Source organism: Oppia nitens, unplaced genomic scaffold, assembly GCF_028296485.1.
Source record: "Oppia nitens isolate AA-2021 unplaced genomic scaffold, nextdenovo-longstitch-racon4-pilon3 scaffold10_pilon_pilon_pilon, whole genome shotgun sequence".
NCBI lineage: Eukaryota > Metazoa > Arthropoda > Arachnida > Sarcoptiformes > Oppiidae > Oppia > Oppia nitens.
Genome location: NW_026533189.1, coordinates 706,973 through 727,789, shown reverse-complemented (window position 1 = coordinate 727,789; position 20,817 = coordinate 706,973). Strand labels below are relative to the sequence as shown.

The following is a 20,817-nucleotide window of genomic DNA, read 5'->3' as shown; positions in this document are numbered from 1 at the left end:
TGTTGGACAAACAAAAATACAATACAACTCTAAATGTTTGTTATATAAAAAATGTATACAATTATGTAAGAAAATGTTAAGCAATAAAAATTATTTGCAAAAATGTTACTCCTTTTCTATCTATATTATTATTATTTTATGATTAATAGTTTGTTACAATTATATTATTTATTTATTTAATTAATTTTTTGCTATTTCATTTTTTTATATAGCATTCATGATAGCTATGGAGGATATGGCAATAACTATTGGTAGTTAGCCTTAAACTACAACAAATTTTTTATATTTGGTACTTAAATAAGTCTTATTTTTTAATTAACATTACTTACTTACAGTTAATATTTATTTTTCATTTATTTTATTTATACAGAAGTCATTTACAAATCGTGTATTTAAATAAATCATAAGATAAATTYGTGCAAATCATTAATTACTACTATATTACTATAAAACTCATATTTTTTAACTTAATATTTTTAATTATTTTGTCAAATGGTAGTACAATTTATTTATTTTTTAGTGATTACTTGTTGTTTTAAGCATTAAATTTATTTGTATAATACATAAAAAATATAATTAAATTATTATATTATTGTGTATTTTTTAAATTAGAAAAGATTAACTTCAAGATTAACTTTATAAAAATTCATTTTAATTAAAATAATTAACTGTTTATTTATTTTAGCAATAGTAAAGTAGTTATTAATTTTAATAAACTTTAAAAATTAATAATAAAACACAAATAAGTTTACCTCAAAATTATAAAACATTATTCAAAAAAATAAAGCTATTAACCGATAAATAAGTAAATTAAAACTTTTTATTTTAACATTTATTATTTAGGACTAAATTTTTCAGTAAATATGAAATAACGGAAATCGCATAATTATTGTATTACTATTTGACGTAAAAATAATTAATTAAATCTTATTWAAGTYTTATGATTCCAATGCTATACCTGTCCTATCTCTACAAACCTTTACTATATTTAATTACATAAATATTATTATTTTTTTTAAATTTTAAGTATAATTTAACACAAATTGTTCAATTTATATAAAATATAAGAGTTTTAAAMATAATTATAAGACTCATTAGTAATGGATGAATACTACCGGTGTTTGTGTATATTATTCCAAACAATRATTTGTAATTTGTTTAAATTTCAAATATAGCATAAATATATTTATTTTATTATAAATCATCATTTTTATAATATTTATACATTTATTTAATTAATTCATTTATTTTACAATTCATTTATTTTTTATTTTACTGGTCTAATAATATTATATATTAATAAATTATAAAATGTGTGAAAATTGAAGAAAAATGTAAACTTGTATTATTAATAATAATAATAATAAAATTACTTTTTTAAATTAAAATTTTTAATACTTAACTAAATCATCTATTAAGATGTACAATATTTGCAATGCAAACAAATTGGTGGTACCAATTATTAAATTTTTATCAATTTTGGAAATTACAGGTAGTATTTTTATAAATACAAGTATTATAATTTTATTTATACACAATGAAAATAATTTATAATATAAAATAGATTATATTAAAATGAACATAAAATATTTGAATACAACTAAATATATTTATGACAATATTGTTAATCAATTGTATATTAAAATATAGATTATATTAAAAATGGCAAATTTTTGTGACTATAAATGATAAAAATATTTGTAATCCAATAAAACAATTATTTTAAAATCAATCACTTTTTTCTTCTCTGTATTTGTGCGATGAGGTACGGCGGCACCTGTTTATAGATAATTAGATAATTAGGTTAATACTATTATTACATTTTTTTATATTTAAAAAAAATTAATATTAATTACATGAAACAAAACTCCATAATTATAGACAAGAGTTTTGGTGATATGGAAGCTGTCTTTAGCTCTTTCCATAATATACTCCATTTCTTTGAGTCCATCCATAGGTTGGTGTTGTTTTGGTAGTCTTTTCTTTTCAGCTAAAACAGGGAACAAATTGGGTGCCATAATAGTGGCCACATTTTGGGCACTCATTTTGTTGAGGTGTTCGTGGTTTATGATGTCATTAAATAGGTATAGTATGGCCTCTAATGTGTTTCGATGACTTTCATCAATAAGTAATATTAATAAATTTAAGACTTGAATTTGTTGCAAAAAATCTGTAATTTCTTTATAAATTATAACAATAATTAATCAAATATTAGAATTAAATTATTTATTTTTGTTGAATACTTGGCACTAATAGGAAAGCTTCGAGTAGTTCTTGTGTAAGAAGTGGATCCGGAAGTTCACGTATGAGTTGCTTAAGAAGACTACAGATATCGTAAATACTGTAATCGTTTAATATTGTAAAAACTTTGTCAATACAATCGGTTTCAGAAATTGRATTGTTATATAATGTCTGAAACAGTCGTCCCAACTCTTGTTTAAGAATCTATTAGTCAATCAAATTAACAATTATTAAATAAATTATAGAAATTTTATTACCGTATAGACCCGCATATTTTTTTTTATTTAAAATCAACATTTGGTATGGGGCTGTATCTCACAAATASCCCCTACTGGGGCAATATGTGAAGTCATGGGGTAACGAACGATTAGGGGATAGGGCTATATGTAAGATCGGTCTATTTCAATCAGAAACCATTAAAGGCCAGTTAATAGCAATTAGTGTTAAAATAGATAAAATTAAATATATCATAATACAGTAATGATCGTAATAATAATTAACACAATAATCAGCTTCCGATTGGTCATTATAAATTGAAAATTAACCATTAAATATAGCATTTTTAAGGGGGGGGGGGTAATTACACATTYAAAAAARCTTCAATTATTTTAATAGTGGAGGTATTTGATAATTCATTAAAATCAACATTTAGTAGGGGCTATATCTCACTTATTGCTCACATTTTCACATATAGCCCCTGATGGCCAGGGAGGAGTTATACGGTAAGTATTATACCAATAATATTAGATACTATTGATAATACTTACAATTACTCTATTCTGGGAACCATTGATCCTAAAGATACCCTCTTCGTGGAGACCATTCTTGCGGATGTAATTAAATAACTGATAAAATGCAAATAAAATTGATAAAATATATTAATATAATAATTATTTTAATAATATTTATTTGTTAAAAATGCATACAATATTCAAAATGAGAGGAAAAGTACAGCTACTGTTCCTTCGGAGGTCTGTGTTGTGTAAGTCAATGAGTGGAACACCAAACAAGATATTATCCGAGTTCTCTGAAGTCATATATTTAAACATAAATTAATTTATAAAAATAATGTCAATTAGAAAAATATTATAAAAAATAAATATACTTTTAATCCTTTTCTTAGATTTTTTTAACTTTAATTTTTCAAACTCCAGTTCATACATATCGAGGACAGTCGACAACTCAATCATTGCTAATGTCTTCACCTTTTTTCTCATATCGACATTCAATTCTTCGAGTCGACAGACATATGAGTTTAGTCTTAATTCCTAAAAAAAGTATTAACTTTAGGTCAATGAAGTCGTTTTAAAAATATTTATTAAAAATTATAAGTATATTACAAACTGCTTATACTGTACTGTACTTAATACTCTACAATACTATCAAAAAATAGAAATTAAATTTATGAGAAATTTGTTCACAAACAACAATTGGTCGTTAAATTTTATCAATTATTTCTAATTTAAGTTTCTGTTTACAATTAAATATGATAAAAATTACAGTGATTTCTAAAATTGGAGAAAACTTAATTGTTAAAACAAATAACTTTTACTAATAAAGTCGACTAAAACAATGGATCGTTTATATGTCACAAATTATGTAGCAAATGATAACTAAAAGTATACACAAACATAAAAAATAATTATCAAAAACATCATAATCTGATTTTTTAATCACCATTAATGTTGATATATTTGTTATAGATTTTGTAATTTAGAAATTAAAATCAATAAATGATATCAAATTACATTTTATAACAAAATTTTCCGATATATATAAAGAATTTTTCTACATTTCTGTTATTTTTTATAAAAAATAGTTTTCCTTTGTTTTGTTCATAGATTTTTATAATAAACTCAAAAATGAAAAAAATAATACAATTTTCATTTTTATTTGTTTTTATGGCATATCTAGTGTCGGATAAGTTATATGTTAAAACTGAAAAACTACACAATAGTTTGGGATTAAGTTTGGGATTACTATCGTTGGGAAATCTGTTAAATCAAAACAGGTAAGCTTATTAAAAATATTTTTTATTTTTTTAAGTAATTTAAATTAATTTAATAATCTTCAACAATATGAGAAACAATAATCAAGGAAATTATATACCGTTACCAATACCAATGCCGGTAAATATTATTTAATCTAATTTATATTAAAAGTTGAAATATAAATACTAATTTGTTTTTTAAAACAATACAAGATGCCAATGCAACCCGGATATGGTTACCCACCCCCACAACCTCAACAACCAATTATAATACCAATAGCTCAGCCAAAGATTGTAAGTCAATTGATTTAAATTAAATGTTAATCATTAATATAAACATTAAATATAAAAATCATTTATGAAATTAATAGATCCCAATGCCTTCATATCCACACTTTTATCCGTGAGTTATATCGAAACTTTCATTTATGTTTATAATATAATCATCATTAATATGTATAAAACATTAATTTTAAAAAACATTATAGACCCTATGATCATGGTCAAAATGGTGGCTATTGGTGATATGATTTCTACATCAATATTAAACGTCAAATACTGTACATTGTATCCATAAAAACCTATTGTTTATAAACTATCAATCAAAATTAATAATTTATTAATAAAATATTTTTTAAAATAATTTATATTTTATACAAATAATGTGTGAAAACATGTGAAAATAATATTAGCCAATTTGATAATAATAAATTATAATTAATAGTTATATTATTTACTCGTCATAAAATATATTATATCGAGTGTAGTATAATACTGTACAATAATAATAATGGATGACTAAATAAAACTATTAATGTTTTATTTTATAATTTTTATAACTATTATAAATGACCAAATACAAACAAAACATAATTGTTTAAACTTTTATAACTTTAAACTGTGTTATAGTGCATATTGACTTAAATTATTATAAAGTAGTGTATCATATAATAGTATAAGCGATATATAAATATAAGCTAAAAATACATAACACAAACACATAATTCAAAATTGATTTGAGTCTATAATTGTGACCATACCCTAGTTATTCACTTAATTGTAACATTAAGGTTATAAACATAGGTATCTTAGCTTTAAATAGTATCAGCTATTTAAAGTGCTTTAAAATAATAATCAATTTAAAAATGCTAAATAAGTGCCAATTTATTGGTTTTTAATAAATATCAATTAATAGAAATAGAAATGTATTTAATTATTATCATTAGATTTAATAAATCAGGAAGAGATTTATAAAAATAAAAGTAAAAGTAAATATTCATTAAAATTATTATTATTATCTTTTTAAACTATTATTATTATTATTATTATTATTAATATTAATTAATAATAAAAATTTTACTTCATGCAAGTTTACACTTAGATTATGGCAATATTCAATCGTAAAACTTGATATAAAATCATAACACAAATATTTATGCAAAACTATTTGTCATTTATTTCAGCTTTTACTTTTGAATATGATTTAAAAATTTATATCAATATATATACTATTCAAATGTTTCAATGAGTTATTTGACTATTAATTAAAGTAGAGTATATTGTATAACCGATCAAATTTGTAAAAATAATAAATATGAAAAAATTTGGGATTTTTGTCATTTCTAATGTTTTCATTGTGACCGTTGTCTTAGTAAATGAATGCGAAAGTGGCAAAAAAATATTATATGGTATTCATTATAATATTAATTAACTGTTCAATGAGATTCATAAATGTTTGTTAATTTTGAAAAAGGATTAGCATTGGCCAGTATAATTAATATGGCCCGGGGACCTCCTCAACAATACAGGGGTCCACCACCTGTAATACCTATTCCGRTACCGATACCACATCAGGAAACAAAAAAGGAAGAACCAGTACATCATCAGCCAATAGTGTAAGTTATAATAAATTATAATAAAATATTTTATTGTTATGTAATAATTGCAAAAAATTATCTTATCTTATCATTATCTTATAGAAATTGTAACTATAATTGCAATCAACCAGATCACTATGAATTATATGAAATCAATCAACACAAACATTATAATCATGGATGTAATAGACATAATAAACACAATCATCGCATTAATTACATCAAACACAACCAATTTGATGATCAATTTAATGGTCCTTTTGATGGTAAAGAATATAAAAAATAATTTTAATAATTGCATTAATATAATTATCATAACTGCCATTTAAACGTCATTATATGTAATATAAATTATATTAATTAAAATATAGATAGACTTATTTTTATATAATTTTATTAAGTGATAACATAATTGGTAATCATTTTATACTGTATATAATATTATTACTTAGTATATAGTATATTGTATATCTAGTATTGTAATTTTGTTTTTGTTATAGTTAATATAGTTAATACTTTTATTATTATTAATCATAATAAAAACCACATAACTTTCTACTTCAATGAAAATGAATGAAAGTTTTTTTGCATTTCTCTACTATTTTATAAATAAATAAAATAAATTCAATTATACATAAATATCTTATAAATTGATAGCAAATGTTCGATGGTTTGATTTATGGTTTTATGACATTGTTGTCATATAATAATATATAAATTATTGTTTTTTCAATGCTTTTCAACAAAAGAAAATAATAGAAATAATAAATTTACAATAATAATAAAATATACTAATTGCTTTCAATTTATATATTTTTGGAAAAATATTTTAAAATTTTGTATTATCATTAAAATAAATTGCACTTTTTAAACAAACAAAAAATAAATTAAGCTTTCAATAGTACCATTGCGTTCATTATATCATATACTGTATGTTAATTATGTGATATCTTGATTTAATTAAATGAAGCGTAAATATATCAAAAATTCACTTTAAAACTAATGCTTCATTTATTTAATTGCCATTTCATTTGTTCAGAAAACCACATAATTTAAAAAATATATTTTACAACATATATATAGAAAAAATTATTTTTCAATACGAAAGTTATAAAAAGGTTTCTTTTAGTCAATCGATAGTTCATTTGATACCAACTTCTTATGGCTGTTCGTTGCAATGGCTTTATTAGATATCAAACAATGTATAAGATTTACAATATTGTTGTTAATTATAATAAATTTATTACAAATTCATATCCAATGCGCATATATTGCAAACAAAAAGTTTTTGAAAGGAGTTCTCGTCGGAACTTTGCTCGCAAAGAGTTTTAATAATAATCCCTTTCAGCAACAGATTCCCTACCAATTTGGGTAAGTTTTGATTTTTTGTAAAAAGTATTTTTTAAAATAATATTTTAAATTTTTAGATTATTATAATTAATATTTTTTTATTAAAGCGGACCGTTTAGTAACTTTGGCGGTGGATTTGGAGGTGGTTTTGGTGGAGGTTTCGGTGGATTTAATGACTTTGGATTTTGATTATGTGTGTGTCCTCTCATACAATACTTTCATTCATTGCTATCATTTATAACAAGTGCTGTCATATTTATAAACAAACAAAAATATTTGTGTAAATAGTTTACAAGTTTTACAATAATATAATTTTTAATTTGTGATAATTCTAATTTATATGTTTCAAAATTATCAAAACTCTATTATAATATCAATAGTATAACTATAAAAATGTATACCAAAATAAATTCCTATTATAATAGTTTTTTTAAAATACTTATTTAAAATATTTAAAATCATACAAAAAATCTTTTTAAACAATGTTTAGCAATACCCTAAAGTTTAAAGTTTATAAAATTTTATAAGTACAATAAATGTCAAATATGATTGATTTCTATTTTTTATTAATATTAAGATTAGTTGTTTTTTTTAAATAGCTAATACTAAAATCAATATTATTTAAGCAACCAATTTATTAATAATAGTTTGTTATTGATCTGATTTTTAATCCTAATATTGAATCAGATAATAAATGATTTGTAAAATATGAATAAATATAATTATTAACAAATTAATTACTATTTTAAGTAAAAAATTTAAAAATAAAATAAAATGTTAATAGTCATCATAATAATAATGACTTTTCAATCTATAACTTTCCTAATAATAAATAATAATGTATTTTATTATGGCTTTTGTCCTGATTTGTTGTTCTAAATATTTATTTTACAAAAAATAATTAATATCTTTTTGGTGGCTAACCATTGCTAAAAACAATAGCATACAAGTCATCATCCAATGGTAGATAGGATTAAATGGTCTGACGGCATGTAACCGTCCCTTACATATGAATATACAATTGATATTTTTAGAGCTTCTCTAAGTAAACCTTTCAAATGGGATCCAATTTTTTAAATATGATGTCTGAAAGTTCAGATAAATATGATATTTAAATGTGATTTCATTTAGAGGTCAGACCTTATTGGCAAAGAGATGCTGACTAACAATGCAATGGAAATGAAGTGTTAAATTCATATTCCGTACAAAAAATAAATAAATAAAATGGTTATTAGTTTATGTGTTTTAATTAATTGTAACGATTTATAATTTTAATTATTAAATCAGTCATTTTGTTAATTAAATAATGAATGATTTGATTGGAAGGACTATTATATATAGTGCTATGATATCCATAATTATAATGTTTATCATCGGTAATGACGAGTACTATGTTTGCGGTGATGTGTATAAAAAAATGTTGAAAAAGAAATTAAAAAAAGTTTGGAAGAAAAAACTGCACAAAATTGTTAAAAAAAAGTTTAAAAAACTTCACGCAATCCCATTACCCATTATATTTCCTATGGCACCATCACATGCAAAAGGGTATATCTTTTTATATTATTTACAATTTTTATTTAATCTTATTTACCAATATTTCGTACAGTGTTGCCACTCAATACATTCATCATTATCACCATCACTACAACGGTATGTGTCTCATCAGATAATTTCAAATATTTAAAAATATTTCAACACATTTTTTTCAAATTAAAAATATCTGTATAAATCTAAGTTAATACTGTAATTTATTTGTTATATTCATTATTTATTTACTGTATGATATTTATTAAACTTAACCCGCAGTTATTAAKTTATTTCTAAAATTTGTACCCTAATACTTTTTGTTAATTATCGATAATATCTATAAAACAATTGTCGAGTAAATTACATAAACATAACAATTTATATTTGCTTTTACACTGTTTAATAAAGTTAATATCATATAAATAGCTAAAAAACGGCAAATACTAATAAGTACTAAATAATACTAAATATTAGTTTATTGGTTATACTGTATTACATAGTCTAAAAAATCCTTTTTTTGGTATAATATTAATCATTTTAATTAATCGATTTAAAACAAATAACAATTAGGAGGAATGTTTGGTCAATATGGCGGATATGAGCCCTACGGATCCGGTTTGAAATATACAACATTTTATGAAAAGCCTGAAAAACGTTTTATAATAATACCAGTATTTAATTACAATTAAGGTCACGGTTTAGGCTGGTGGTAGTGGTGGTAGTGGTGCTCATTGTGGTAGTTATGGATTTAAATTAGCTCTACTGGTTGTGCGCTATACAGTTGTTGTAGTTGTAGTTGATAACTGTCCTACTGATTGGTAACGATATGAAAACAGCAGTAATACATTAAAAAATATTTTCATGTATCCATATTAATACTGTAATCCATATAATCCATATCCATAAATTGTTGTAATGTTTGTTTTTTATAAAATTTTTGTATAATTTAAATTTTATAAACTTATAAATATCAATTCTTTAATATCAATTGTCTAATATAAATTCAACTATCTATTGAATAAATCGCTCAATTTTGTATTCAACAATAAATAATTTTGTATTATTTAATATATATATATATAATCAATTTAATATTGTAATTGAATATTAAAATCAATATCCTTTGGTTAACTAATTTTAACATTTAATAACTTTCTAATAATCTAAAATTTCTATAAATTTATTAGACATATTTGTCTCACTTATAAATAATATATAAATAAGATAATATACACTAAAAATAAAAAAGACACTATTGTATACTTTAGACTCTAAAGTTTAGAGTATATATATTATATAGAAATTCATATAATATATAACAGTAAGMAATCGACTAAATTTAAATATTTATATATTTTTCATTATAGTTTCTATAAGCTTTGAACTAATAGTAAGTTAATAAAGTATAAATAAATACTTAAGAAATGTATATAAATCACGCGTATATACAATGAAATATTGTGTTGTTATTACATGTGATGCAATTTATTTAGAAATATTTGTCATTTATATTAATTGCGTTATGTATGATATTATAGGCAATAAAATGACATAAAACTACATAAATAATTTAATAACAAATAATTTTTATCATTAATAAATCTCCAAAACAAATGGCAATTAATTTAAGCATTTATTAATTCCAAAATTGRTTAACAAATTAATTTATAGTAAAATAAAAATTAACTAATAAATAAATCTCATGAATAATTATTAATTATTATTAAAACAAAATTTCTATATCACAAAAAATATTTTGTTTGTTTGCAAATGAGTAATAGCTTTTACTTATATTAAATGTAAATATCAAAAAATAGATTAAATTTTTATTATTTGATAAATATAGTTACAAATAATAGTAAATAAAGAAAGAGAAATATTCAAAAATAAGTTATCAAAYAAAATAAATAACAAAACAATAGAAGGAGTAAATGYCATAAATAATATTAAAAACCATAAATTTAAAACAATGCCACCAAAAATAAAATAAACTAAATCAACAAATTGTTTTCATATGTTATAGGATATTATTAAATGTTATTATATGTGGAAAAGCTATTCACTTTTAATAATAATAATAATTTTTTATATTAATATTGATATATATCTCTATCACTGTCTCTCTCACTGTACTTATTCATGCATTGACTCATTAAGCAATTAAAAAATTGTAAAACTTGTTATTAATAGATATCATTGTTTGCATTTATCATTATATATGGAAACTTAAAATATAAGAAATAGACAAATAWTTTTTAATAAACACGATGTGTCTCACAATTTTTATGTATATATCATATACAGTATTCTATTCAAGCGTTGCTTATTTTTTAGCAAATTTGACACCAATTTTGCGGTATTGCACCTCATTTTAAGAGGTCATTTGAGACAACATATGTAAATAGTTCCGCCTTATTGTCATCATTTGCATCCCTATCCCTATTTAACGTATGAAGAATCGTCGATAATTCAAAATATAGATAAAAGTAGGCATTTGTCACAACACTTATATATAAATAAGGAATCAATCCTTTTTGACATCAGTTTCACTTTTGACAGTTCATAGCTGATCACAAAATATTATTTAACATTATTATATACTAATGATATACAATAAAAATTATGGCCAAACAAGTGTTTAGTGTTGTAATTATTTGTCTACTTATTTGTTGTTTGTGTCTAAACTCAGTGCAATCAAGTAAAGTCAAATTATTCAAAAAACTAATAAAAGCTAAACTTCTTACTGGTCTTGCAAAAGGAAAAACCAAAATTATAATACCATTTATTATACCCATACCTGTGCCGTAAGTATAACATAATTTTATATACTATATTTGTATAATTATACATTCATTTATATTTACTAAATTTGTATTTTTAAAAACAAAACAAATTTAGGAAAAAGATGCCAATGTTTATGACAACAATGTCTACAATTCCCATATCAAATGCAATGCCGTATCCAATGAGTTATGACAATAGTTTTCTTGGATTTGCTAACAACCGATTCAATACATTGACAAACATGGAGTGCACTAATTGTAAGAATAAATTAACCGATAATTCTCTACTGTTTCCACAGTCAATGAATATCAACTAATTTGTCGTAAATTTAATTATTTTTGTCATATTTTTGCCTATTAATCTATTATAAAAATTGATTATTATTGATTTTTCAAAAAATAATAATTATAAAATCAATTTTGCATCACTATTCTAGGTATTAAACATATATTTTGTGATTAATTTGCTTAGTTTATGATTAATGTTAATATTTACTTTTAAATCTCTTGAATTAAAAATTAAAGAATATTTTTCAATCAATTTGATTATATAATAGAATTTGTTTCATATTTGCTTTAAATTGCTTCAAAATATAGTTAAATTTGTTAAAAATCCTTATAAATTAATTAATAGTCATAATATTAATAAATTAATGTAAACTAAATGAAATATATTGTTTGCTATAAATTATCTCACTTTGATAAAACTTATCGCATTGTAAATAAATTACTCATACATTTTAATTATTATAATATAAAATAATAATATATAATATTATTGTCTAAATATTATATTATATCTACATTATTTGTTAAATATTTTATAACTTAACTTTAACATAACAATATAATTTTTTAAACATAATATAAACTTAATTGTAATAATATTGTATTCAATTTAATTTTTAAACATAATATAAACATAATTATAAATATTTAATTAATTAAAATTAATAAAAATTAATAAATTGATATAAGACTTACTGTTGAAGCATAAGGTGACTGAGGATTAATAATGACTTCAATTCCTAATCCCTGAGCTGTGATGTGTTCGTCATTATTAAAGTATTCGCTGCCAAAAGTATCGACCGATGGTTTAGCATTCAAATGAAAATGACTTCTGTCTTCAGGACCTCTTAGACTAGATTTATATTTTAAACTCAAGGCTTCAATACCTAAATCAATCAAAAATGACGTAAATATCGGTGAAATTGGTTGACAGTCACATACCTGTCTCAGTGTTTTCGGTGTCAAGCAATGAATGAGGATTCTTGCGATCGCTGGTCAGTCGGAAAGCTTTCTTATAGGAAGTCCAACTGAAACGACTCGAACTTTCTTTTTTGATATTAGTGGCAGATTTACTGAGGTTTTGAAGATGAGGTTTTGTCTTGAATTTCATAAGATCTCCTTCGTTGTCCATCTCTGACGAAGTTGAAGATGTTCTTTGCCTTTGAGCCGATACTTTTAACAGGTCTGGTGATGAACCTCTTCTTGGTTGACGTCCATCAGTTGGCACATCCAATGTATAACTGTTTTGTGTCGACAGATGCATACCATCGCTTTCAGAGATGTCTCTATTCTATAAACAATTGACATAATAAATGTATTGCAGTTTTTTACAACTACAGTATATATCATCGATTTTCTATCAATTAAATAATACAAACAATAATTGGTTCAATTTGTTGGACCAGACAAGCGCTGTCAGTGCCGTTGTTGGTGTTGGTAGTTGTGTTGCTGTAGTTGTTGTCGGTGTAGGTGAACAGTGATCTCACATCCGGACGTTGTTTACTACTGTTGACAATTTGGACCACTTCTTGACCTCTTTTACCGTTATATCCTTTCTGTTTGACAATCGCTGAACGCAATGTATTGTAACGCTTTCTAACTGTTTTTGTCTGTCGTTCAGTCAATGGTATGGACAGTGAGTTAGCCAACAGGTCATCCAATGATGTCGAGCCACTGCCATAGCAATCGTCTAATCAAATGACAAATCATTAATATACTATCGATTTATTAATAGTCTATTTTTAATACTTAATGACACTATTATCAGTATATTCACACATAAAAAGTTTAATTTATTGCAATATTTACTACAGTTTTGCTATTATGTTAATATTGTATAATATATTTTATTTAATTCATAACTAAACTATTTTTTTATATTTAAATAAGTAAATGATTTTGTTGAATTTATTTGTTCTAAATTATTTTACCTAACAATTTTGAATGTTAAAATTTTTGTTAAATAATAAAAATAAATATTTTTATCCTAAAAATTTAAAATAATAATTATCAAGACCCGTAAGGTATAATAAAATTGGGATAATTATTGTAAAATATTGTTTTAAATATAAATTTTTAATTATAGTGTATTTATAGTATTAAAACAATACAAAAATTTTAATAACTTATTTTCAATATTTTTTTTTTAATTATAAATTAAAATGTAAAGAAAAATAATTCAATAATTTTAATATAAATTTATATTTAAGAAAAATTAAGACTAATAATTTATTATAAGATAAAAAATTAAACAATTATAAAAAAACTAAGTGATAATACCTTTAAGTGAATGAATAATATCTTGAAGACCAGCCTCTCTGAGCCAATCGGCTTCAGCCAAATCTGTATCACAACAAACATATCAATTAAATTTGATATCTTTTTTTTAATCAAATAAAACACAATCACATATTTTACTTATGTAATCAATTATTGATGAAAATAGTTAAGCCGACAAATAGCTATAAAATATCTAATTGTCGTATAAATAAATTAATAACAATTTACCAAATGTTTAATTGAAATAAAATAGCAAAATCAATAATTAATATGTAGATGTAGTGTAGATTAAATTAGTCAAATAAAACTATTAATGTATAAACAAGAGTTTAATTAAAATATATCCAAAACAATATATATGTTAATTCCTGTCATCAAATAATAAAAAACACGACTAAAATGTGTTTTGATTATAATTATGATATGTTTTGATGGCCTAAAAACTAGTTCAACGAGAGTGTGACTCATAATAAAACTTAACTTTTATTTTATTTATTTGTTTTAAATAATAAAAGTTAGAAATTGTTGATTATATTCAGTAATATTATTAAAATGCGACAATAAACGATAGGCTATTACTACGATTAGTTGAAAATTAAAATCAATATTTATTTGGATTTTGCCAATAAATAATTACAGTATTCTTAACTAATAATTAATTTATATAACTTATTATAAGATAAACAAATGTTTGCCTATTATAAGATATAAAATAATAAATTATTGCATTTACAGTACTTATCTATAAATAGTTTCTATCATAATATGATATCATAGTACAGTACACACGATTTATAATAATATTAATAATTTAAATAATAACCATAAACGTAAAACAGTTAATTCAAGCTGTCTAATAAAAGGATCACACATTTAATATATATATACAAATAAATCATAATAATGACTAAAAAGAAAATTTTAAAGAAAACAAAGGATTTACTGAATTAATAATATTTTTGTCTTTAAAGTGCTGTTTCATTGTTAGAGTCAATGAGCTATTGTAGAAGTGTTAGTCTTTTATAAAAATATTAAATAAGAGTTTATAAAACATAAATAATTTGAATTTTTAATTAGGATCAATATTCGCTTGGTCAATTTTATTTAAATTTATAAATTATTAYTAGTTATAAATAAATTCGATAATTTATACGGTATAATATAATGTATATTTATATATTAAATGATATTTATCAACTATCTAAAAACTAATCATTGATTACAGTATTATGAAATTCATCAAAACTTCTCTTAATTAATTTTAATATTGATAAAGTAAATAATACTAAATTAATATATAATTTAATAAATAATAATAAATAGTTAAAACTTTAAAATAATGTTTATCATTTTTTAAAATTATATAAAAACAATATACCGGTAATATGGATTGTTAATTATTATTTTATAAATTATTATTGCGGATATAATATTAAGATTGAAGTTTGGTTAATTAAAAAATCATAGTTTAATGCACTAACGATTATCATTTACCGCTAATCTATAGTTAAATAATGATAATATATTGTCATTTAGTATGCAATTGTTTTGGTATATTTTTATTTAATTTATTTAATAAAAATATTTCATTTGGATAATTAAGTTTTATCATTAAGTTATTTTTATTTTAAAAATTATATTAAAAAGTGACTTTATTTTCAACTATATAATTTTATCTCGTTATTTATAATTTATTATTTTAATTATAACTAAAACAAAAATATTTAAATTAGCTGTCATTTGGATATCTATCAAAATGATCTATCAGAATTAAATTAAAATTAAATTTATTATAAAACCAGTTAAGAATGCTAGAAAGCATTATTAGAAAAAAAACTTGAATATCATAAATATGTTGAAACCAAATAGTTGGTATAATTATATAGTATTAATTTATATAGTAACAAAAATAAAAAACTGGTAAAATATACATAATTTAAATAATGTTATGTAGGTTATCAAATGACTCGGAATGACAAAATAAACTCAACTATAGTTATGTATGGTATCAAATGATTCGGTATGACAAAATAAACAACCATAGTCATGTAGGGTATCAAATGACTCGGAATGACAAACAAAACTCAACTATAGTCATGTAGGGTATAAAATGACTCGGTATGACAAAATAAACTCAACCATAGTCATGTAGGGTATCAAATGACTCGGTATGACAAAATAAACAACCATAGTCATGTAGGGTATCAAATGACTCGGTATGACAAAACAAACTCAACCATAGTCATGTAGGGTATCAAATTACTCTGTATGACAAAATAAACTCAACTCTAGTCATGTAGAGTATCAGATGATTAATTTAATGAAATAAACAAATATAATCATGTTTGGTATTAAATGATTTAGTATAACAAAATAAACAGTTAAAATCATAATTTTTTGAAAAAATAATATAATTTTGATCTATTATATCTTATTTTTAATACTATATACAATTCTAAGCGCTAAAATTTACCTTAATTTTTTATACGTCACCATTTTTTTAAAAAAAATAATTTTAATTTATTATATCTTATTTTTGATGCTCTATACAATTCTAAACGTTAAAATTTTTACCTAAATTTTTTTACTTTGGCCGCCATTTTTAAAAAAATAAAAATAATTTTAATTTATTATATCTTATTTTTGATGCTCTATACAATTCTAAACGTTAAAATTTTTACCTAAATTTTTTTTTATTTTGGCCGCCATTTTCTCTATGTTCCTGAAGAGATATCAAAATTTTAATGCATATTTTTATGCTTGCTTTTGATGCTCTATTCAAATTTATACTTAAAATATTTTTTCTTAAAATTTTCTTTACTTTGGCCGCCATTTTCTATATGATCCCGAAGAGATATCAAAATTTTAATGCAACTTTTCAATACATTATTAGTAGTCCTCTAACCGAATCTGAAGTCAGAATTTCAAAATTCGCAAAAAAATTGCTACACACACACACACACACACACACAAAAAGGCTCGTATAGATTTCAGAAAACAAAACTTTTCAAGTTTTTTTTGATAAATTATGTAAATTAACTGCCTATAGTAAAATGTAAAAATAATAATACAATAAAATAAATATTAGTATAAATATTAACTATCATTACTTCGAAACTATTTGTCTATATTTAAACATTTTATTATTTTGATTTTTTATTTAATTTAATAATATAAAATTAATACACCTAAAAAAATTTGTAGAGTAAGATAATATTTGTAAAAATAATTTGCGTACATTTTAATTCATTTTCGACACTTTATATAAGGAGTTGCTCTCCGATATCACTAATAATATGTATTATTGTATTTACTATTATTTGGATGCTCTGATTATTATATAATTATCACACACAACAACATGCAATCAGATAAACATGTGTGAGTAATATACTTTAGTTTGTTAATCAATAGTATCACAGATAACACATAATATTATATAATAATAAATTATGTGATCCACGTATGACATACTTATAAGTATTCATCTTTTTTAAAAAGGTGTCAATAACTTAACAATTATTGTATGTTAAAAAATAATATTTAGTGTTTTAACTTATTATATGCATAATTGAACAATATATCCATATATTAAATTATAATGGATTCTATGATTTACTATCTATTTCATTCAATCATTTAAAACTTGTATCAATTCAATGTTTAACATCTAAGGGGATAGAAGGGAGATACGGGTGGTTGGCGACCCCCATCAATGTTTTAWGTAGTCATACGTTTTGAGTCATATTATTGTATTAAACTTAATAAAATATACAAGTACTGTATAATAACAAAATTAATATACTGTAAAATATTATATTGATATTATATTGTAGTAGTTAAGAAAATGATGACCAATTATAAAATGACATTTTGCTAATTGTTATTAATTTTATATGAAATCTAAATAATATGTTTAGATAATAATCAAAAAATGTATTTTAATTTTCGATACAATAAATAGAGTGACCAAATAAAGAGTTAAAAAACTTTTAGTTTCAATAGAATTAGACGATAAACGTAAGGAGTTTTAAACAAAAATCTAATATCTATTTCAATAATAGTTACTAAACCCTGATATTATCATAATTATATTGTTAATGATATTTTATCAAATATTTAATTATACAAAATTTYTAGATAAAATCAATTTTGACAATAAACTAATTTGTGTGACAAATAAAAACTAATGGAAAGCATAGATTAGTTTCTTATAATACAGTATTTGTAAAATCCTTGAAATATTCAGTGACTCGAAAGCCAAAGTTGATAGTTATAAATGTATTTTATTTATTTATCTTTAGGTATTAAAAAAAAATAGTGATATTAATTATTCTCAATCATTAATGTCATACCTATTAATATTTCTATTGAAATTAATTTTAAATAACATTTTTATATGAGATATAACTTTTTTAGAAAGTTTAAGATGTGAAAAGATAGTCGTCTAAAATAAAGAAAAAATAAATTTTCAAAATGTTTAATAAATTGGTATCTAATTTGATACTATAATTAAAAACGTGTTATCAATCGTAAAATATAATTAATCACTAATTTATACATTTATATTATATAATCCTATAAATAGATTATTTCAACAAATTCTAGAAATGTTTATTTAGTTTTTTGTTTGTTATGATTCATATTGATATTATAAATCTTTTGTAAGCACTTTGAATCATAAGTGAAAATTACCAATACTTATATTATTGTTTATTTTAGCAATTTTTTTAAATGTCATTAATAATACATTAATYAAATTGTATGTGTTTTTTGTCACACATTTATAATGACATAAACTAATTGATGTCATTTTAAATTCAATTATTTTAAGTTATAAAGTGTTTACACATTGAAAGCAAACCATAAAGAGTTAAAATACATATTGTTGTTACAAATAAATTATTAATAAAAATAACTGTAATATTACTATTACATCTATACTTATTAATATTTTTATGGCAATTAAATACAAATATAAAAGTAAAAAATCATAAAATTTAAATTGTCTGATAATAAGTGTTATAATACTATATTATATTAATATGTGAATAATATATATAGTATATATATATATATATATATATATAATAGACATATCACTACTAGTGTTTTTCATTGGAAATTATATTACATTATATCATATATGATATAAAATAAATTGATAATAAAACAGTTAAACAAAAATGTTGAGAAAAGTTAAGTCAAGTTAACAAATGATGAGACTTACCCTCCAATGACTTGTTGGGTGAGTAGTTGTCATCTAATTCGTGGTAATCTTGGCCGACATCGACACCACTTTCACTGACTGAATCCAATTCGGCCCAAAAATCTTCATTGAGAGACAAATTAGACTTTTTCATAGAGCTATCCATTGAATTCATGGCTAATATCCTATTGTAATGGCAAATGTAAAACTAAACGACTGGTAAAAAGTGAATTTGTTATTATTATAGTTGTTATGTAAATATTATTATAAGATTTTAACAAAAAGTTTATAAATATTGTTAAAACAACAACAGCAGCGACTCATAGACACTGAAAAAACTTGATATTTGAAAAATTTAGTTCAATGTATGTCTTGTTAATAATGTTTGTTGATTTCAATAATGCAGTAATTATTTGATTTTAAAAAAAGTAAATGCATAAAAAATATATATCATATAATATTCAATTAACCATTATTTTTCCAGTAAACTAATAGATAATGATTAAGGAGAAAAAACATAACACAAATGAATGAACAAAAAAAAGTTTTAATTGAAATTTGCTTTAAGGAAATGTTTTATTTAAGACTTTTGAAGGCAATATATACTGTATTGTAATAATTATAACATAAAAGCGTTATTAATACTGTATTGCAGTATTATAATTGGCTTTCACTTCAAAACATTCAATATAAGTGAATAAATGCTTACAATTGAAAGCAATACTAACAACACTAACACATATAGCATATCATAAATAGACGGCATTAACGCTACCACTCATATAAATACACTAATAATAACAATTCATATATTTTTTATATATCATATATTTTGTGATTATTTTTATTTTAATAATAATAACTATAAAATGTTGGGATAAACACTGTAATACAAATCTAATGTAACCATAGTTTTTTGAAATATTTGTATCGCTGATACCCTTTAGATAAAAGACAACACATTTAACACAAACACTGGTTTATAAAATGTTTTGCTATTATTAATATACAGTTCAGTATTACTAGTGTTGGTAATTTTTTGCAATTCAATTTTCGATTGCCGCAATTGCTGAAAATTGCTTGAAATTGCTTGAAATTGCGCGCATGAGGGAATGTATAAAAATTAACTTTGACAACGTTAAAAATTTGATTTACTATAGATTAAGATAATTTACTAATTTATTATTATTTTTAACATGGTTTTAGATGGCAACATTTTATGATAAAATGATTAAAATTTATATAATTAATTTATGTTTTTATTCATATTGC

At 21.9% G+C, this 20,817-nt stretch overlaps 1 protein-coding gene across 2 annotated transcripts; it reads right to left on the bottom strand.

The window, feature by feature from the left end:
• Nucleotides 1–1,626: 1,626 nt before the first annotated feature.
• LOC128957948 (rho GTPase-activating protein 7-like) lies at nt 1,627–20,332 on the bottom strand. 2 transcript variants are annotated; one of them, XM_054304901.1, is made up of 12 exons: nt 20,255–20,332; nt 19,567–19,761; nt 14,337–14,399; nt 13,436–13,746; nt 12,999–13,347; nt 12,753–12,943; nt 3,347–3,509; nt 3,168–3,268; nt 3,009–3,086; nt 2,244–2,445; nt 1,857–2,179; nt 1,627–1,777 (listed from the first exon to the last, which is right to left on the bottom strand). In XM_054304901.1, exons 2-12 carry the CDS (start codon nt 19,718–19,720, stop codon nt 1,733–1,735), a joined length of 1,980 nt encoding a protein of 659 aa, XP_054160876.1. In that variant the 5' UTR covers nt 19,721–19,761; nt 20,255–20,332; the 3' UTR covers nt 1,627–1,732. The 2 variants fall into 2 exon arrangements, with proteins under 2 accessions (XP_054160876.1, XP_054160101.1); XM_054304126.1 differs by lacking the exon at nt 20,255–20,332 and having other exon boundaries at nt 19,567–20,114.
• Between the last annotated feature and the right edge of the window lie 485 nt (nt 20,333–20,817).